Genomic DNA, 22,542 nt, shown 5'->3' with positions numbered 1-22,542 from the left:
TTTTTCAAATTCAGGAGCTGTCTCTCAGGCTAAAATGGCCATGTTGAATGATAACATGTATGTGTAGGAGAAAGAAATTTTGATGAAAAATTTGGGTTTGGTTTAAAGAATACTAAAGAAAATGGAGTGAGAAAAATTTTAAAGCCTTGATATTAGGGCTAAACAAATAAGGAAAAGTCAAACATTCATTCATTCATTCATTCATTCAACGTATATGTATTGCGCACCTACTTTGTTCTAAACTAGAGGCTGGATATACAAGGAGAGTAAAGGCAGACAAGATTCCTGCCCTCAAGACTTTCCACGATGTGGGAGGAGATGGGCAATAAACATGGAAATAAAACGTGTAATAGCAGATCATGATAAATGCTATTAAATAAGTAAATGGTATATTCTCATAAAGAATAACAGGGGGCATCTAGTTTAGATAAGGTGGTCAAGAAAGGCCTCTCTAAAAGGGTAACATTCAAGCAGAGACCAAGAGGAGAAGACACAAGACTTGGAGAGAGGAGGGAGAAGAGAATTCCAGACAGAGAGAACAGAGGCCTCGGGCAGAAAATCTGTTGGCTTATTCAGTACAAATAGTAACGTTAACAAGAGGAACCAATATATTTGTTTGCAGCATGATTCTCTGAAAAGTCTCCATGGTTTAGAATTGCGACCCACATCACCTCCTGTTCACTGTAGCTTCCATTATTTTTTATTAGCTAAATAATGGAAATTAAAATGAACCAATCCCAAGTATTAGAGTTTGATGGCCAAGAGAGAATACACCTAGAAGCTGCTAGAATAATGTACTTCAGAAATGTATAGAACAAATTACTGAACTGTAAAGAGCAAAAACAGATCTATAACATGATTGATTTTAAGCTTCTTTAGGTAGACCCGGCTGTTGCCAGTCTTTGAGCGCTTCTAAAACAGACCTCACTTTAATTTTATGGACATGCCGTTTCTCCCATATTTAGCTGGGAATGTGTTTACTTCATAATTGGAAGAATTATCCATTCCTAGTTCTGCTGGATTGAAATAAGATTGTTTTCTCCATCTCGAGTACAGGGCTCTCTTCCAGCTCGAATCCCCAGAGAGCGGTGCATGGTTATATCGGGAAACCCATCGCGCTGAGCACATCGCCATGGCGTCGCCTCTTCCGTGCTTTCAATGTGTCCCCTCACTTACAGAACAGATCCTCGAGATACGGTTTGAGAACTTGACCACCCCTTTTGTGTTCTGACCCTTTCTTCTAATATTGAGGAAAACATTTTGAAAATTGTATCAAGGAGGTTTGCGTCCTAAACTCACTCTGCAACTTCCTAAATTGCCAAATCACCTTTCACCCTGAAACGCTTGGAAGGAAAACCTAGAGAGAGTTGATGATGAATCTTGTGTTTTCAGAGACGTTTTCATTCTTTTGTCCTTTAGTGGATGATCTACTGAAGACTTACATACTGCTTGGAACAGAAGACCTGGGCACAGAGGCTGCGGCCCCTGGTAAGCATCTGACCTTTGACGTGAGCTGCGCGTGCAGCTCCAGTCATGGTGGACCTGCCTCCCAGCACATGAAGACCAGTGACCAAGCCTGGCAAAGGCTTTGGTAGAGAAACTCTTTTCAGAAAAATTTGCCTATCTTTTCCTAGTAAGGAAATCCCAGAGAGTGAAGCTGAAACTTTCCTATTTTGGAAGGGTGATATATAAGCTTTGGAAAAATCAGACAAATGTAGAAATATATATAAAGGAAATATGGCTTTTGCCTAGAAAGAGATATCTTCAGAAAACATGGTGGTCACGTCATATCAGATTGACTGATGTGAAACGTGGACTAGGTGGAAAAGGGGCCAAAAATCTGCGGGAGGACTTACGGTGGGGCTACAGGTGACTGCCTGACTCCAGCTAACCATCGCCCTAAGTTTCCCTGTCAGCAGCACAGAGCGTATCTTTACGAGGATGTCCTATATGCTTTCATGTGCACAGAAATCCCCTGGAGGATCTTGTTAAATGCAGATTCTGACTCAGTAGATCTGGGTGGGGACTGAGCTTCTGTGTTTCTAAAAGCCCCGAGGGGATGCTCATACTGCTGGTCCCTAGACTACATGTTGAGTACCAATGGATCCAAGAGGATGGAGTAAAGGGAGGGAGTAACACAGGTGAAGGCAGTGATGAAGACAGAGCCTTCCTGTCTGTTCCCCCTTCATCTGGGTACCGTACTTGTGAAATGAGCGTAACAGGAACTTGTTAAGAAATCTTTCTGCTAATACTGGTAAGTATCTGAACCTGGCTTGCTGTCCTTAATTGAACGTATTTCATGGGGAGAAAATCTAGTGCAAGAGATACAGAGAAGAAATTGTGCCTAGCTAGGAACAAGCCAGCCCTGCTCATGATCTTCTACCTACATGGGAGCAAACCAAGGAAATTCAGCTTGTAAAAGAAGCAGTCTGCTGTCGGCCAACTGGGACCCGATCCAGTGATGATAAGATCATTAGCTCCTGTGACCTTAGCCATATTTAAAGAGTATTCTCTTGAGACCCTGGGATAACATGCCTTGATTGGACATTGTAAACTAACATCCTTATCATTCACATTTAGAACCAAATGACTTCCTTCTGGCATTTTCACAGCGATTTGGTAGACTGCCATGATATTATGTATTGTTCAGAATAATTTTCCATGTCACTGAGGTTGATTCACATGATTTACAGCTATTTGTGAAAGCTGGCTCTCAAAAGGGAGGGAGAAGGCAAGAAGAAAATAATTTTATGATAAACCACTCTGAACAAAATGCTGATGGTGAAATTCGTAAGATAGTGTAATAATTCTATAAAAGTATCACTATGACATGTAGCTCTTGCTGGACCAATTCAAATGTGCACCTGTTAAACTTTTTTTTTTCTTTTTTTTTGAGATACAGTGATGTCTTGGCTCTTTCTTGGCTAGCAAAATAACCACTCATGGAAATGTGCTGTTGTGATTTGTAGTAAAGCTAAACAGGCATAAACTTTGTTGAGGCACCATTCTCTGCAATCTGCTGCTTATCTACTCACTCCAGTTGGATAACCAGAATCATGGTTAAAATTGCCTATAGGGGAACATATGGTGAAATATATATTTGCGCCCATAACCAATGGGATCCTTTAGATTGCTGTTTTGTATTAAAAAAAGAAGAAAATCAGAAAAGAACTCAGTTTGTTAAGTGAATCTCGACTATATAATGAGAACTCTATCCTGATTCTATACTTCTGTTTCTAAACTTTACAATAAAAGTTTGAAAAATCATTAATATGGTGAACATAAAAAGCCAGAAATACTCAACAGTTTAGTTCTATCATTAACTTCCTATTTCCTTTCAAAAGAATCCTTGAGGCTCTCAGCTGAGTGTGGCTGAAGGGCAAGTCTGTGCAATGGTGCAGTCTCTATTTATCCCGATAGTTGTTACTGGCACCCATATCTGTTTCAAGTTCAATGTCAAGCTTTGCTGTCCTGGAATGATCAGCGTTCATGTACGGGGATTTTTAATGATTGTGACAAATTCTCAGTCTCTCAGTCTGTGATTGCTCACAGGTCTGCCACTGAGCCTTCGCTAAGTGTGTTTCTCTGGCTTTAGCCATCTCTGTTCTTGACGGCACAGAACTGAAAAGGGACCCTATGCCTCCAAAAGGCGTCGAGGGATGACTGCCAACAATTGTTTACCAGCTGGCATGGCCTCTCCCCTGCAATGCTTCACCTGATGCCAGGAGCCAGGGATGGAATGTGACAGAAAGAACAATTTCCAAACTGATTACGAGTTGAAGCCCTCATTTCTTCTGCTGTAAGACACAAAGTCTCTGGATAAACCCATTAAACCTCTCACTTGCCCTACCTATGAAGTGTCGCTTTCGTTTCACGGCCACAGTGGAATAGGCTCTAGTGGGAGACCCAGTAGAGGAAATGGTTTATTTTGACTAGTTTTCTTTTTGCCAGAGATTATCTGGTGTTAGTAAAAGTTTTCTGTGATGTCTGTAGAATAAACAAATTAAACAACAAAAAGCTTTTTTCTCAAAGTAAAAATATTTTCATGAAATATCAATAACTAATAGTCACTTGGGAAAAATTTAAAATGCAAAAAATTATGCTTGAGTTCCCCCTAAATTCCATCATCCAGAAATAATCATCATTAACATTTTGTGAGCACGCTAAAGATATTGCTTTCTTCATATTCTTGGGCAAGTTATTCAACCTTTCACTTTTCCCTCATCTGTAAAATGGGAGCAAAATAGTACCTATCATCTGGGTTTTTTTTTGAGATTTACATGAATTAGTATATATATAAAACATGGTTATACATGAATATATATATATATAAAACATGGTTATATATAAAACATATAACCATGCATGACAATAAACAGTTAATAAATGTTTATTAATATAATCAGTCTATATCCCTATTTACAACTAGTATGTATATTATTTCCAAAAATGGGATAAAACTATGCACGTTACCTTGTAACCTGTCTTCACCCAGTAATATGTTCAGGTCATCTTTCCATGTCAGTAAATACAGATCTGTGCCATTATTTTAAATTGCTGCATAATATTCTATTATACAAATGCACTCAAATGTTATAAAAATCTGGCTTTTCCTTGATCTTCCTGACTGGCACGTATTTGCAAATTTCCTTAGACTGAGTTCCTAGAATTAGGATAGAAGTTCAAACAATGCAACATTTTTGAAAGTAAGTATTTTTAGGAGCTCAATTTAAGCTATTTAAATAGCTCAGCTTAGCTTAAGTTGACTAAAAATGCAGTTTAATAATCATATTTGAATGCAGATGAGAGAAAGCTGGCATTTGACTGTATGTGTGGTGGTCATGAGCACTGGTTTTGAGGAAGCTTCCCTGATTCAAACTCCAGATCCACTGCTAACTAGTTGTATGACCTTGAACAAGATCTTAACCACTCTGGGCCTCAGTTGCTCTATCTATAAAATAGGAATTTTTTAAAAGGACTTACTTTATACATTATTAGGAGAATAAAATAGGATTATGCATACAATGCACTAAGAATCTTGCCTAGCTTATAGTTCAATATTATTATTTAACACTTTTTTTTTACACAGGCAAAGTGAAATAGAAAAGTGAGTAATTGTCTACTGAAACTGACCTTTCTGTAACTTAGGAGAAGTGATATAATTTCGGCAGCCTGGAGTTTGGGGGTTCATAGCCTGGGTGTGGACCTATGCACTGCTCATCAAGCCATGCTGTGGCAGTGTGCCACATACAAGATAGAGGAAGACTGGCACAGATGTAGCTCAGGGCCAATCTTTCTCACAAAAATAATAATAATAATAATAAAAAATTACAATCCATTTTAAGTTATTTTTCCCCCTCCTTTATTCCATATGTGTTGTTACATTAGTTAAACAAGGAGGCTATTAGACTGAGGTGGTTTTAATGCCTTAGCAGCCTAAGTAGCAAGCTCAAAGCTAAGCCTGTAAATGCCTCAAGCTTAAGAAATCGAGACCTAAGGACAGCCAACCACAAACAGCCAACTCACTTTCCCAAATAAGGCAAACGCTTAAGCTATAGCCAATGAGTAATTTCCTTACTTTGCTTCTGCTTTTTCTCTATAAAAGTCTTTCCCTTAGCTCTTGTTGGAGAACTCCTAATTCCGGTTTGGCACTGTCCAGTTGGAATCTATTTTTGCTCAAATAAACTTAAAATTTTTAATACGCCTCGGTTTCTCTCTTCACAACGTTGATATGGAATCACTGGAGGAAGTGCTTTGATTTGTCGGGCGGCCGGGCGGCCGGGGACCAAAGCATCTGAGCCAAACAGCTCGGGGACTGCCCCTTCCCAGAGCGTTGTGGGTTCTGTCAAGTTGTTTGCAATCTAATGGCTTTAAACTCTAAGGCACTAACAAAGAAATCTTTCCTTTGCTCCATCTGATGCTTGAGAGTAGAAATAAAAGAAAATATTACTTTTAAAACACTGAAAAGTACCAGCTAAAACAACTTATTCTGTATTATTCTATAAAAAGGATTTATTTCCTTTCCAGAACCTACCCTATTAATAAAGTATAGTGTCACCAAGGAATGTGCTTAAGGTAAGGCTGCAGGTGTAAGTTTTAATTAAATTCTTTTTTAAAAATTTAAAATCTATCTTGATATTGGTTCAGCCTGCTTTTTCAGACCTTCTCTGTTAATGTCTTTTACTAATCATGTAAATTATTTCAAAAAGAAAAATTAGAATTTGACCTTTGTACTTAAGTGGCTTCCCAGACCAAGGTCATTTGGTAAAAACAAAAAAGACCCATACTGACCTCATAAGGGTTTCTACTTTGCCAAAAAACAGGAACGGCCAGATGCCCTCTTCTATCACAGGAAGATTTCCCACGTCCTCAGAGAGCCCTGACCTTGTCAGATCTGTCTGGTAATGATTGTCAATGAGACCGCTGACAACCAGGTGAGAGACGATTGTCAGCATGAAGATGTCACGGACTAGTTGTCCTGAGGAATTCAAGGGTGGGTTTGGAAGCATTTAACTGTTTTGCCAAATGGTTTTTCCTTTTGTTATGTTAAGGAATGCCATCACCAACCACTCTGAACCAGACTAAGCCTCACTATGAGAGCTATGCCTGTGACCTTTGCCTTATTTTTAGTGGTAAGATCTCTCCAGGAAGGAGCTTAGGCCTTATTATCATAACCTGCAGTGTGTGTGGAAGGATGTTTTCCAACTGAGCCCGCTGGAGCTAATACCACCTCTCCCTTTTGAATATTCATTCCCCATCGCAAATAAGTGTCCCTGCTTCCCTTTTTTCGAGGACGCCATGACTCTGGAAATGATTCCTGGTGGTCTCCTGTTTGCCGCAAATATACTTTACTTTGTGAGACAACTTCTTCTGCTGGAGGGTCTGACTTAACTTGACAGGAGGCGAATCCACTTTGGTTTCAGTAACAAAGACTCTCCAGCATCCTGTCTATGAGCACAAGGGCAGGGCAGGTAATTTGCCCTCATATCAGGCCCTGCTGGACCACACAGCAGTCATAAGAGAAACGTTGGTTTAGATTGTGTTATGAATGTCCATGCTCTAGAAATGCCAATGATCCACCCTCGAAGGAGTCTTCTTTGCCCTTCAGGTTTAATTCTTAACGAAGGAGAGTGGATGACATAACACAGGGCCGCTCAACGTTTATGCTTAAGAGACCATATCAGCTACCTTTCTTAAACTTATCCTCAAAGAACAACATAAAACTCATTCACATTCTACTTTTTGCTCTCCATTAGCCTCCCTCCATATGTTCCTGTCCTCCACTCTCTTCTGGCCTCCCGCTCGCTGAGGAGCTTCTGAGTTCCCTGAAGGCTGGGCCTTTTCTCATTCATCTTTCTTCAGCAGTCGTGTTTGTTGAATGAATGACTCTGTCCTTTGAATTTAGATTGTGATTTTCTGAGCAGGGTACTTGCTTAAGGTGGTGTCTAACATATTGCTGTTGTTAAGAATTACCGTCTAGAAATAATGTGTTGTTTTGCTGTATTCACTGGGATCAAGAAAGCTGGGTGGGGAAATTGTTTGGTGTTCCTGTGGCTTGTGAAGCATCCTTTTACTTTCTGGAGTAAATGCTGCAAATAGTGATAGACCTAATTGAATATTTGATGATAATACCTTTGTTCTACTTGCCCCAGGAAGGAGAGACTTTTTCATCAGGATATATTTCTGGTCCTTTCTGTTTACCGGGGAGTTATGTCATTGTTTACCTGGGAATTATTTCAAATATCTTCTCTCCGTTTCTCACCCACTGCTTACGAATGAGCAGAGAGTTTTCACCCAAAGAAGGCAAAGACGCTTCAGTTTAAACATTTGCCCACTATGGAATGGTCTTCCTAAAACTAATCTCATACATCTACCAGCTGAATCAGCAAAACAAATATAAATCAGCAAAAGACTGTGGATCTCTGACGAATCCTGCAGGAGTTCTAGATTCAGTGAGCCACAAACCTAGGTCATAGATACGCAAGGAACTGAGAGAGGTTCCCTTCTATGCTTTTCTGAATATTTCCTGCATCCTCTCCACCCAAATGTGTCTGCCCTCATATCAGCCATTCAAAAACCTAAAATTAACTTGAATTCTATGCAAGATAAATACAGAGTGTGCAGCTGGGAGTGGTAGATCTAATCTATACTCCATGTTGCAAGCAGATAAATCTTAATCATATTACTAATTCATGGACTTCCCTGACTTTTTCTAGATAAGAAAATTCCTTGGCTTTCCTATAGACTCAGGAATGTAACAGGAATCCGGCTACGTCAGGTATTTGACCATCCCTGGGTTATGCATGTCACTTACCAGAAAAGCAGAAGCAGACAGACTTCCTGTTTATAGTTTAACATTCCAGACCTCAACATGTCAAGAGGAAAGAAGGGAAAGTTGTATGTGATGGCATATTATAGTGGCCAACAATAATCACATTGTTCATTGTCTGTGAAATTCTGAGAAAAAGAATTTACCTCAACTCACCTGGGTGAAATCCATCCATTTGTTTCCAAACTCCGCATTGGATGGGGCCTTGGTGTGTAGGATACTGTGGTCAACAGGTGAAGTGGTATACATTCCCACATTCATTTACTTAGCGAACATTTACAAAGACTTTTCTGGGAATCAATCACAGTGGGCTGGAAATTTTTTTAATTAAAAAATTTTTAATTTAAAATTTCTTCAATTGAGCTCTCAGTCTCGAGTTAGAGATGCCAATACATTGTTATATTGCAGTGGTAACGCAGTGGAGGGAGTTACCAAATTCTCCTCCTCAGAGGCAGGTTAGAGAAGTCAGTATGGGATTGATGTCTCTTGAAGGATGACGAGGAATCTATTGGATGGGAGATAGGATTGGATGGAGAATATAACTATATAAATATAATATATATAAATTTATATTATAATATAAAATAAATATAAAATGATTATTTGTGTGCATGGAACTTCTGGAAGTTGGGGAGCAGGCAGTTATTAAAATACAAAAGCTTGTGAACATAATAAGGTTATTTCAATATTCAATAGCCAATTCTATTAGATATGATATAGAATTTAGAAATAATTGAGATCTTAGAGATCATCCAGTTGGGCTCCCTCTTTTAAAGGTGGAGAAAGTGGAGTTATGTGATGGTAAATGAGTTACACAAGGTCTCCCAGCTGTGGGGCAAGAGAACCAGGATCCAAGTGCATGACTTCAGAGGCTGAATAACACTCTAGTTAACAGCATCTTATCTATTTCCCTCTATTGGTGGGATGAATCAAGACTGTAATATGTTTGACTCTATTCACTCTATTTTTTTTTATAATTAATCATTCAGGAGCCTGGTAAACAGAAAAGTTTGTATGGGGTTGGAGCATCACACAAAAACAAACAAACAAAACAAACCCCAAACAAAAAACCTATATGATGAAAAGAAAGATTCATATTTATGTGTTCATAGACATAATCATTATTATATTTTATGTATGAAAAATGCTTTACGCTTTACAAAGTGCTTTCACATGCATCATATCATGAACCGTCTGGGGTAGCCATTACTGCCTCCGTTGTACAAATTAGGAAATTGCAAGTTAGAGTTTGTGACACAATGTCACACAGGTAATAAGTGGCTGTAATTACGAAGACAAAAAACAACAAATGTTAGAGAGGATGTGGAGAAAAGGGAACCCTCATACACTGCTGGTGGAATGCAAACTGGTGCAGCCACCATGGAAAACAGTATGGAGATTCCTCAAAAAACTAAAAATAGAAATAGCATATGACCCAGCTATCCCACTACTGGGTATCTATCCAAACAACTTGAAATCAAGAATCCAAAGTAACATGCACCCCTATGTTCATTGCAGCACTATTCACAATAGCCAAGACATGGTAACAATCCAAGTGCCCATCGACCAATGATTGGATAAAGAAGATGTGGTATATATATATTCAATGGAATACCACTCAGCCATAACAAAAGACAAATTCATCCCATTTGCAGCATGGTTGGGCCTCTAGGGTATTGTGCTAAGGGAAATAAGCCAAACTGAGAAGGACAAATACCATATGATTTCACTCGTATGTGGAGTATGAACAAACACATGGACAAAGAAAAGAGTTCAGGAGAAGGGGGGCGGGGGGCGGGCACAGGAGGTGAAGGGGAGCACTTATGTGGTGATGGACAAGAAATAATGTCCAACTGAAATTTCACAATGATGTAAACTATTATGAATCTCAATTTAAAAAAAAAAGCCGGGGTTCAAATCCATATTTCCCCACTACCCTTGTGGGTTTCTTGCTATTATATTTATATTAAATTTATATTCCCCATCCCATCCTATGCATACTCCCTAATGCATGAAATAGGCAATAGATGCTCTGCACCTTCCCACGTCAGTCAGGAATTCAATCAGTAGTTGCTGCAAACTAGCACTTTTCTTGGAAAATTTCATGGACACGAAGTGGCTTAGGATGTGTCCTCACCTTCAACAGCACGCAATCTAGCTGAGGGAGATGGTGCTGCAATGAATACAATGCGCCATATTACAAGACAGGTTTTAATACAAATCTAAATTCGTGCTGGCTGTCGGCACAGTAAGTATTCCCCAGCTGCCAAATTACATTGAGGAAACACAAGCCCACTGATGATTTATTTTGGAAATCCTAAAACTGAACTCTCTTGTCAACTCACTCTACATTATTTAACTTATTTAATGCAATTTACATGCATTAATGATGCATTAATAATCTGAAAAAAAGGCAATTATAGAAGATCAAGAATAATAGTACTATAATGCCAAATGCAAGATTGTGCAAAAATTCACGTTCATCTGAGATTCCAACGAGGGAATGATATTATTTGGTCTTCTTAATGGAATGTGAAACTTAGACTTGCCACAGATCTAGTTTTCAAAACCCTTTAGCTGTAGAAGCATCAATCCTTGGAGCTACTGGGATATTCACTTTATACCACCAGACCAATTAAAATCGTTGCACAACAGTCAGTTAGCTAAACAGGCGCTCTTATGTTTCAAAGATAGTGCCAAAATCCCGATGCATATAACTGGGACCTAAAAATTTTGCATTCCAACACTGATTTTTTTTTAATAGATAGAAAATGTAGGAAATACTATTTCAAAACTTAGTCCCATGCTACATTTTTTGAGTAATTTGAACTTACTTTCTAAATTCTCCTGAAAGATGATTTATATTTTGCAGAGGTTTAGCATTATTTTGTGGCTTTGTTTTTCCTGTTGATCCACATTTTGCTGTTTTTAAACCTTCGCTTTTCCATATGTCATGGATAATGGCCACTTGTGTCACCTCCTGGGGAAATAACAAAGATAAGAGGTAAACACTTACTTCCCTAACACAGGACTTGATTACATCTGTGTTGATTTTATGGTAGTATTTTGACTGCCCACTGTTACTTAGTGTGACGTTGGAGACATTTGGTACCCCTGACTTTGATGACCTTCCACTCCATTTTCATTGACATCAAATGAAAATAGCCCACATTAAATTTCTAACTTTGGAAGACTTTGGCACAATGGGTTCTCAAACTGGCCACACACTGGAATCACATGGGGTTGTTTTAAGAAAAATACTGAGAACCCAGTCTCATCCATCACCCATAGCGTAGACTCAATGGGTCTGTGGTACAATCTTGCTATTGGGATGTTTAAAAACTTGCAGATGATTTTAATGTACAGCTGTATTTGGAGAGGTACAACCTGGTTTAGAAGAAATCGTCCTAAAAGCTAAACAGGAGTGACTTTTTAAGAACTTGGAAAGGAAGTCTTTAGTCCAAAATTAGAAATATTATGGTCAACATGAAGCTAAGATTTTCATTGATAAAATCCAAGAATGATGCTACCTCTAGTCAGTGGTGTGCCAACAAGTGTTTACAACCAGCTCCTCAAGAACCAAAGCCCTAATTGGTTGTGTTTTGACCTCTGGTGGTGTAAATTCTTCTATCATGGCTGATTTTAAGCTACCAATTGTTTAACAACCGGCTTGCTAAATTCCTGAAAATCTCTCAGCACTTAGGAGACCATTTGAGGCAATTCCAGCCCCAATCGCTGTCTAACTGAGATCAGGTAAGTTGCTCATCCTTTGGGGAGTAGACGTATTTCTTAAGACCTTATTTGTGTTAGAGTAGATAATCACCAATTGCCATTTTTAGAAGTTGCTTAGATTAGCAGAGTTATGTAGCAATGGTTGTTGGCTTTCCTACGGATTCCTCTTTGTAGATTTCTCAATTGTTTTTATTTTTGTGTAAATAACATTCTTAATAAATTTAGTCACTTGGTGTGCAAATCAACATCAACAGCTCTGAGATCTTATAAAGGTCTGTTTTGAGGCATAAAAATGATCTATTTGAACATCATGTATATTATTAAATAAAGAATAATAACAAAAGACACTTGTATAATGCTTTTTCTGTGCCAGGCACTGTTCTAAGTCCTTCACATATACAAACTTAGTTATTCTTTACAACTCTTTAAGGTATATTCCATTATCTCCATTTTTACGGATAAAGGAACTGAGGGGCAAAGAGGAGAAGTAACCCACTTGCCCAATGACACACAGCTAGTAAGTAGCGAATTGGAATTTGAACTGGGCAGTCTGACTGCTCTTAACGACCACGTTACATCGAAAAGATCTGCAGAATCAAAGTTATTTTCTGAGACTGTTTTTGAATACTGTGGAACTCCAGTTCCCCCCTTACCCCTACCCTCTTCTGCTTGCTTGAAAATCTTTTTCAAATCTAGCAACGTGTGTCCCCTGTCTAAATGATTGTTTGGTTCCTCATTATCAGTGTGGTTCCACTTTTCCTGTTGTGAAAACAAAAAGGACCCACAATTTTTGTAAAGCAATTATATTGATTGAGGAATACATTTTATAGCAAGTCATGTGACCACAAACTTTTAAAAATAGCACCACAGTTTTTAAACTCTCCTTTTTGTGGGTTTACCTGGGGAGCCAAAAAATAAATAGAAAACCACACCTCAGTTATGACGCCCCCCCAGACATGTGTTGACTGAATGCCCACAGTGAGAGAAGGACTTGACCAGGGCAGCTTTTTAAAAAACTTTTATTTGGAATAACTTCAACCTTGCAGAAAAGTTGCAACAATCAGATTAATTCAAATAAGACACATGTAGCTTTTCCCAGGATTCATCTATTATTAAATTTTACCCCATTTGCTTTTTCCATTGCTGTCTTTATGTATGTACGTAATGTGTGTAACATACACACACACACACACACACACAGACACACAGAATACTTTTTTCTGAATTTTTTGAGAGTACAATGCATTCGTTATGGCCCATTACCCCAAAATACCTCAGTGGATATTTCCAAAGAATAGGGAGATTCTCTTACATAATTACAGTATATTTCTAATCTAATTTACCATGTCTATTTCAATTTGCCAATTAACCTAATATCGTCCTCTGGAGCATTTATTTTACCTCTATAACAAGATCTCATCTAGGATCACTTACTGTATTTAGTTGTCATGTATTTTTAGTATAATTTAATCTGGAACGTTTCCACAGAGCCTTCCTTTGTCTTCTATGACATTGACATTTTTGAAGAATTCAAGCAACACCCCCTCCCGTTTTTTAATAGAACATTCTTCATTTGGAATTTGTCTGGTGTTTCCTCATGATTAGATCCAGATATGGATTCCAGGCCAGATGACTACACAAGTGATGTCGCTTCCTTTTCAGAGTATCACATTTGAAGGCGCGTGTTGCTCATCCACCCTTCATGGGTCAGGTTAATTTTGATTACTCAGTCAAGAGATTGTTCAATTTTTCCACTGCATAGTTACTATTTTTTCACTTGTAAGTAATGAAAGGGTTCAGGACAGGCCTCCCCAGGATGTGCCACTTTGGCATGTGGATTATTTTGAGCTAAAGGCAATCGAGACCCTGTGGGCTCACGAGGATCTTTTACCTCTCCGCTAAATCATTTAAATTGGGACCCTGCCCATAATGAGAGTTATTACCAGAAATAAATTTGAATGACCTATCTGTATGGCAGGGCAGGCCTCTAATTATTGCACATCTGCTCTTCTTATTGCCTTGTCCTGAGAGTTACCCTCCTGTCCTCTGAAGCCCCTGGTCCCTATCCCATTGCTTGGCTGGAGATGGCATGTATACTTCATTTTACTTGTCTATCTTCAAACCTCTCATGTGTGTGGGGTCCCCTTATGTATGAAATTAACTCTGTTTTTCTCCTATTACTCTGACTCATGTCTATTTGATTATTAGACCAGACGAAAGAACCTTTGAACCGTAGAGGAAAAGTCTTTCTCCTCAACAATAATAAGCAATCTGGGAGGAGATATTTAAGACGAACTAATAACCTGCTCCTAGCTTTAGCATCCATTGATCATTCTTGACTGAGCCAATATTTACTGTGATGGTTAAAAAGTGATGATTTTCCAATTTCAGCACTCCTTCCACACTTACCAGTCAGTCCATGGCGTTCTATTGTGAAGAAGATACATCCTTCTCCCTTCTCTCTTTCTCGGTCATTATCATTATGGATTTATGCATTCTTACTTTCCCCCCTAATAGTTTATAATTTGCTATTTTTCTTAATTATTTTTCTTCTCAAATTGTTCCAGATTTGGCCAATGGGAGCACCTTCAAGTTGGCTCTCATATTTCGGTGATGTGCCTCTTTTTTTTTTTTTGAACACTATCTTACTTTCTGGTATGATGAGATGTTTCAGTCTCATCTCGTACTTACCCTGCCTTCACATTGGAATCAGCCATTTCTCCAAAGAACCCTCATTCCTTTCAATGGGGAATGATATTAGACACCCAGATCTGGGTGGTAGATGTACTCATTCCTATTGAGGTATCTTTGCAGCTAAGCTCTTTGGGTAGATAGAGCTAGGAAATATATGCATGTATATACACATATACATACACACAAATACATATATATACACACACATAAATACATGCAGGTATGCATGTGCAATTATATACACACACATACACATGCCTTAGAAACCATGGGTTTATATCTATTCCAATCCATTCTCACATGGTTCTTTCTTGCCTTCCCTCATTCCATATTTCCACGGTGAAAATCCTGGCTCCTAACAACATCAACACATCTGAAATAGTTTCACTATTGCTTAGGCACAGTGGTCCCCTATTCCTGCCTGTCAAAAATCAACTGGACCCAATAATTCCATGCCTCGTTATTTATCCAAAAGAAAGAAACTCGTATATCCACAATAGCCTTGTACAAGAATTTTATAGCAGCTTTATTCATAGTAGCCAAAAATTGGAAACAGCCCAGTTGTCTTAAGAGAACGGGTAAATAAACTGTGATATATTCATGCAATGGAATACTGCTCAGCAATAAAAAGGAACAAATTACTGCTGCATGCAACAACACGGGTGAATCTCAAAAACATCATGCTGAGGTTTAAAAGCCAGACTGAAAAGAACACAGAATGTATGATTCCATTTCTATGAAGTTTGAGAACAGGCAAAACTAACCTGTGGTGATAGAAACCAAATCACCATTTGCTTTGGTTGGAGGTAGGACACGGCAGGACATTGGCTGGGAAGGAGCAGAGAAAGCATTCTGGGATTAAGGAAATGTACTGTATCTCGATCAGGATGTGAATTCTATGGGTGAAGGCGTTTGTCGCAATGGATTAAAGGAACTCTACCTTTGATATCGGTGTATTTCACCGTCTGTAAATTAGCTCTCAATTTAAAAAGAATTGGCTGGAGTATAGTACAGGCTGCACCTTTTAGTTGAAACTAGAACTCGTCATTTTAAACCAGCTCCTTCTTCTAGATTGCCTCATTCGGATCCCCCTCCCTCCTATTCTCCTGGCCCCTGAAAGCATTTGAGGTCAATATATTTACTTCCTTCTACTGTCTTCTGACTTCCTTTTACTGTCATTTCAAATATACAAAGTACGACATAGGTTAGAATTTCGCAGATAATTAAACGACATTATCAACTATTGAGGACTGGCCAATATACATACTTTAATATAGTAAAGATGTGCATGCAAATTGAAAATGTTTAAATAACACTGAATTTTAGCTTAATGCTCAGTTTAGGCCTTTGCCTATCGGATCTATTAAGACAAAAGCAAAAACAGACAAGCAAACTGCAGTATGTAGTGAGGCCTTGGCACGGAAGCAATTGACTTCCAACATCAAATGGTCAAATACCACTTCAGTGAGGATCTTCTCAAACCTTCTCATAAACCCTGGTACAAACCACGTCCTTCATCTTACATTCCTTAAAAAGAGAGAGAGAGATTAATTGAACATCTAAAACTCTAATTAGGGGACAGCGAATTTGTAATATTAACGGAAATTAAGAGCGAACTCATAAGATTAAATTTAGAAAGGAATAAAATATCAGTGTGTCAGTTTCCAGTAGTACAGAATTCACGACCGTTAAAATAGGAGAAACGGTTTTAAAGTTGATCTATGTTACAGCAGAAGAATTTTTTCAAGTGGCCAGTTTTAATTTGCATGCATTTAAATCTACTAAAACAGTGGTTTTCAAAACTATCTGTGCCTTTGCATTACCTGGGGAACATTTAAAAATAATGATGGCCCCTCCTCCCCCAAGAGATGTGCATTCAGTTGATCTGTGTTGGGGCCCCCACAGGGGGACTTAATCTTCCTGTAAATTTATTGTGCAGCTAAGGATAGGAACCTCTGAACTAAAGGGAAGGAACATTTAAAATGTTATATGAATCTATTTCTATTCCATGTACGTGTTTAATTAGTAAGCACGGAACTTAATACTTTAAAAAAATCATTATAGGTCATCTCATGTAGCTTTGGTCATCACTCGTATCTGCTGGCTAAAAGAGGTCTCCAATTTGCCAAACCTGAATTATTGACATTGTTTAGTCTAAGTTAGTATAGATTCTTGAAAGCAAAATGCTTATAAATCTACAAATACTCTACACTTGAGCCTTTTAGGGTTTGTTTTGCTTTTATTTTATTTTTCTGAATCAAATGGGATTTTTATTACATTCAGTTTTTTTGACGTATTAAGGCTCATTCACGTCCTTAAATATTGTTTGGAAACTTGATTTTAATTGCTATACAATATTCAAATATGAATATACCATACCTTATTTATTATCATTTTTTTTACTGAGGAAGATTCACCCTGAACTAGCATCTGCTGCCAATCTCCCTCTTTTTGTATGAGGGTTGCTGCCACAGCACAGCCACAGACAGACAGGTGGTGTAAGTCTGTGCTGGGGAACCAAATGTGGGCTGCCAAAGCAGAGTGCACTGAGCTTAACCACTAGGCCACTGGGGCTGGCCTTCTTATTTTTTTAATTATCCTTTGTTTTGGGTATTGAATTGCTTTTAAAACTTAGATTTGCTTTTCTTTTTGTGAATCCAAACTAGTGAGATTTATTCATACTTTCTTTATTATCATTTTTAGGAGTGGTGATTTCCCAAAATAACAAATAGGCTTTGTTATTTCCAAAATCTTGGACCTATACTTGAAGATGAGTCCTTATGGTTTAAATATCATCCAGGCATTAACTTTGACTTTATTTTTAGCCATTCTGACCCATTTGTATTCCAAAGAAAAAAGAATATTTTGAAAATAATATAACCAATTTCTCTATTTGAGTAGCACTATTACTGTAGTTGAAGTGAAAATACTCTTACCACTACCATTTTCCCATCCACCAACTTTCTCTTTATTGTTGTCTCGTTGCCATCCCATTTCTGCACTTGATTCAGTGAACCTCTTGCCAAGGTTACAGTGCTCTGGAAAGAAAAGTTCACAGAATTGACTTGCTTGGACTTTGGTTGACTAAAGAAGCAGTTCATTCAATATTGAGTTGTTTTCATAATGCATGTCTTATGAGGCACATTCATTTTCAACAGAATGGAGTAGTTCACCGTTTTGAACACTAGCAGGACTAAGCCTCTCTCTCAAGCGGTAGACTGAGCCAACTTTGAAGAGAAACAGTGAAGTTTACCTTGGCTTTCCTATTGTCAGCTGTGGTTTCTTCAAATTCTCGGCCTAGCTTGAAGGAGATCTCTGTATTTTTGAAGGCACTTTCAGTTCTTATAGTTATAACATCTCCTTTCTTGCTGATGATCACAGTGGGTTTGGCCAAATTTCCCAGTTTTCTGGTGGCTAACCCCACACCTGAAAATCAAGATGGTGGTAGAATTATGTTGCCCAAAAAACCTTACCTAGAGAGGCTCTGGGTGGCCACAGTCCCTGCTCAATTGCGCCTCAGGTGTGCAGATGGCAGGTAGCGTCACTTACCACTAACGACCTAATGGAAATTAGGTTTCACCACCTAATGGAAATACATGTCCATGGATTCAAATATTTTAGGTTTTGCTATTATGAAAGTAATGTCTGTGGATTTTATAGATAAAACTGTTCAGACTAAAGAGTGCACATCACCCACTTTTACCACATCCAATCCCACACTCCATTGAAAATCACTAAAGTTTTGTATGGATTTTTCTAGACATTTTAGTTTGTATATATAGATATTATAGATTATTTAAATGAGTCCATGACAGATACTCACTGTTTTGTATTTTTTTCTCAGTAATATATTATGGGTATAGAAAATAACTCCCCCCATATCCTTGATAGAATCTCATTTCTGAAATTTTGTTGTGGCTCCTAAGTATAGCTGGTAGGAAAAAACCATCCATTGCCCTTCAAGATCTCTCCAATTACAGATGATCATAGATAAATAAAATGACTTTTAAAAAAATTTATGCATTTGAAAAACAAAATTAGACTCAAGTTTTATTACTACTACTACTACCAAGACTAAGAAAATGTATCAGTTTTGTGTGTGTGTGTGTGTGTATATATGTATATTAAATAAAAAGTGAAGAGTCAGTGCTAATAAAGAATTGTGAACTCTATTCTTCCTCCTGATTCTGATTAATCTTGTGTTATTGTATATGATTTAGGATAATGTATTTCAAACTAAATTATAATCTCTGCAGAGAGCCTGAGAATTTGCTAACCCCCAGGTCTTTTTACGCACTTTAAAATTTGAAAATGACAGACCCAGGGAGTCTTTCATTGAGATTTTGCTATATTTTGCTTCTTCCTCAGCTGTAAAGTCCATAAATCTAACCAATCTCATAGTATGGATTTATCCCCATAAATTCTCATAGTTTTCTAGGCAACATGACGTGATTTTATTCATTTTATCTAAAAATAGAACTTTTCTCACAAGCTTTCTGAACAAGTGAGTAAAGCTACAGGCACTCTGACTAGCATGGCAACCTGAGGTCATTGGCATCACTCTCTATTATATTTATACAAATCTGGAAATTTCCAGACTCTTCACACCTGTTTTGCTCATATCTACAGAACATTCTCTAAAATAGTATAAAATAAAGTTGATGTAATTAATGACTGGGCTTTCCATCTTCATCCACTGCTCCAACTCCAGAAACGCCTGATGTTAGTGTCACTGACTTGAATTCACTGACACAAACCAGTTCTTTTTCTCTGTGTAACTTCCCTAGACTGTGAACATCCTCATTTATGAAGCATTTACTTTTTAAAAACTGTCTACATAATTATGTAATAACAGAAAGCCTAGAGGTCTAGAGAGAAAACTTCTGGTTTAGCTAACTATCAAAATTTTAAATTGAGGTTTTCTATTAACTTTAGTAAATTCAACTCTTTATTTCATGAGCACCTTGGTTGTTACAAAACTAGCTCTCAGGAAAGTCAGAGAATGGATAGACTGAACTTCTAAGATTTCTTTCCTCCAGGTCTGAAACCAAAGCCCTATTGATATGAAACTGCTTTTAAAATTGGTGGGAGTTCCATGCATTTAAGCAACTCTCCTTTAGGTTAAAATATATTAAAATTGCCATGAATAAAATGCAAATAAACTCTCTGAATGACACAACCGAAGATTAATTCTAGAATAGGATTGTACTTTAGCCTGTGCAAATTTTCCCAGACTCCTGGAAAAAGAGTTAGAAGGAAATAGGCATGCAGCTTTCTCAAAAAGGATCTTCTCAACCCAAACATCAAAGAACATCTCTTACCCAGAGCTTTCATGTAGTCATCAAAGTTCTCACTGGAGACAAGTTTCCAGGTGCCCAGGAATCTGTTGCTCATTGTGATGGGTGAGAATTCAACAGAGTTCTAGGTGAGATACAGAAGACAAATGAGATGCTGAAGCCTCAGAAGATTCTTTTCAAAGATGTCCGAAGCATGTGACTCTCACAGAGACCCAATGGAGAAAAGCAGTGTCAGGACTGGGCAATGAATGGCTCTTCAATCATCCATTAGGACAAAAGAAAACTTCACATAATGTTTCCTTTAGTCTCCAAAAATTTTTATAGAAATCAATGAGAGCACTATTTGAACCTTTAAAAACCTTCTGGTCAATCTTACATTTTTAAGAAGTACTTAGGTCCTTACTGCTTTGGAAGATTCCTTAAATTAAGTCCTATACTGAACTAAATTATATAAGCACGAATGAAGGAATATGCGTGTGTGTGTGTGTATGTGTGTGAGTGTGTGTGTGTGTGTTTAGGCATCTTGGTCACCCTCAGTCCTGAGTCTGCACAATTAAGAATTCTTACTGAAAGAAAAAAGAGAGGAAAATGTCCATGAGTATTGTGATCACCGCCTCAAATATGTTGTGGGAGAGAAATGCAGGGGAGCAGTGTGAGGAAGTATTCATAGGTAAGGGAGGCTTGGCATAGTTCACATATCCCAGGCAGGCAGAGTAGGCAGACAATACAGTCAGTCTATTACAACAGAGCACAGAAATTGTATTCATGGGATGGACAAGAAATAGAACTATAGCACGCTCTTTGACCGCAGCAAAGATTTCTAGCTAAAAAAACCTTACGTCCAAATTAAGCAGGTTCTTAGTTAATATAACTTTGAGTTTAAGTCCTTTAAAGCAAATCTACAGTTTTGTAAAGAGAAAGAATGTTCTATGATAATAACACTAATGTATATTGAGATCTCACGATGAACCAGTCACAGTGCTAAGTGCTTAATGTGGATTATTCCATTTAATCCTTCCAACAATTCCAAGAGTTCGGTGCTATTATTATACCCATTTGCCAAAGAGAAGGCTGGAGCTTGGGGGAGATTAGGTAACTTGCTTCCAAAACTCGAATAAGGAGAGGTAGGATTTGAACCTGGCATTGTTCCCCCGTAGCTAACTCTGGTTGGTTATCTTACACTGCTCCTGCTATGCCACACGTGCACAGAGGCCCTGGCTGAAGGTCAGGCAATACTAACATCCCCATGACTGGATAGAGACAGTCATTCTCTGCTTCAAAGTCAAGAGAGGTGAAAATCCAGAGATGAGACATCCAGAGCTACTCCAGTACATCAGGGCTCAGCCTTTGACCAGGGGGAAAAAATGTAAAGCCGCTTCAAATATAAGTGTTGCTCTTGGGAATAGCTAGTTGCTGCCATACATTTTCCCAGGAGGTTTTCCACATTGGCATTAATCCTGGCCACGAGACAACTGATATTACCAGGTTTTATATATTTAGTACACAGGTTGGTACTCTTCACAAAAATGAAAATACCCCGTGATCAATTGGCTCACAATGGGTATAATTGCTGGCCTCAAGGGCTTGGGTTACCAATGCCAGAGCTATGCCATAACCATTGCAATTATGTGGTTTGAGTCCAAGTTGGGTCAAAAATGTGGAATCAGGTACAGTGGGTCCAAGTCTCATCTTACATCACTCATGCTTGGTAACTCAAAGTGGGAATGAAATCATGACTAGAAAAACTCCTCAGCTAACCAGCTAACCCAATCCTAGACCCAAGAGAATGTAACTGGAGGGAGTACATTGTACTGGGATAGAACAAACAGCTATGAAAGAAAGGGCTTTTCATTAGAGGATGTGTTACTTTCTTATCCAAACACTTAGTTAAAATGAATGATGCTATCACTTGTGCCTACGAAAATTTACATGTTCTGCCTAAATCTATGAAGGACTCTCAAACCTTTCACTAGAGCTGAGCCCTTGTATTCAGAGGGACTGGTACAGGAGAGCTGTATGAATTTTCAGTAATCCCTGTATTGCAAATAGGAACAGCCATGGAGTTTAAAACATAAACGTTGAGAGCCAGCCCTGATGGCCTAGTCATTAAAGTTTGGCACACTCTGCTTCAGTGGCCTGGATTTGGTTCCCGAGTGTAGAAACACACCACTCATCTGTCAGTAGCCAGGCTGTGGCCGTGGCTCACGTAGAAGAACTAGAAGGACTCACAACTAGAGTATATACAGCTATGTACTGGGGTTTTGGGGAGGAAAAACGGCAAGGGGAAGATTGGCAACAGATGTTAGCTTGGGGTGAATCTTTCCCAGCAAACAAAACAAAACAAACAAAAAGCATACTAAATCTACTTTTAGAGAAAAATATGTAAACGTTGAGATATACATTGGCAAATCTTATAACTTTGAAGCAATTTTAGACAAAGAAAGGAATTTTTTATTTGAGACTTACCAGCAATGTACCTGACTCCTGGAA

The 22,542-nt window shown here is 38.2% G+C and overlaps 1 protein-coding gene and 1 long non-coding RNA gene across 2 annotated transcripts; both read right to left on the bottom strand.

The window, feature by feature from the left end:
• Positions 1 to 8,647: 8,647 nt before the first annotated feature.
• On the bottom strand, positions 8,648 to 11,309 carry LOC138915360 (uncharacterized). The gene is made up of 2 exons (XR_011421203.1): positions 11,164 to 11,309; positions 8,648 to 8,834 (listed from the first exon to the last, which is right to left on the bottom strand). It is a non-coding gene; the product is annotated as an uncharacterized lncRNA (long non-coding RNA).
• A 3,948-nt stretch (positions 11,310 to 15,257) lies between these two features.
• On the bottom strand, positions 15,258 to 22,537 carry LOC100050470 (myelin P2 protein). The gene is made up of 5 exons (XM_023648391.2): positions 22,519 to 22,537; positions 20,077 to 20,176; positions 18,009 to 18,181; positions 17,692 to 17,793; positions 15,258 to 16,282 (listed from the first exon to the last, which is right to left on the bottom strand). Exons 2-5 carry the CDS (start codon positions 20,147 to 20,149, stop codon positions 16,232 to 16,234), a joined length of 399 nt encoding a protein of 132 aa, XP_023504159.1. The 5' UTR covers positions 20,150 to 20,176; positions 22,519 to 22,537; the 3' UTR covers positions 15,258 to 16,231.
• Between the last annotated feature and the right edge of the window lie 5 nt (positions 22,538 to 22,542).

This window comes from Equus caballus, chromosome 9, assembly GCF_041296265.1.
Source record: "Equus caballus isolate H_3958 breed thoroughbred chromosome 9, TB-T2T, whole genome shotgun sequence".
NCBI classification, from domain to species: Eukaryota; Metazoa; Chordata; class Mammalia; order Perissodactyla; family Equidae; genus Equus; species Equus caballus.
Note: the sequence above shows the minus strand (reverse complement) of the source record. Positions and strands in the feature narration are given on the sequence as shown.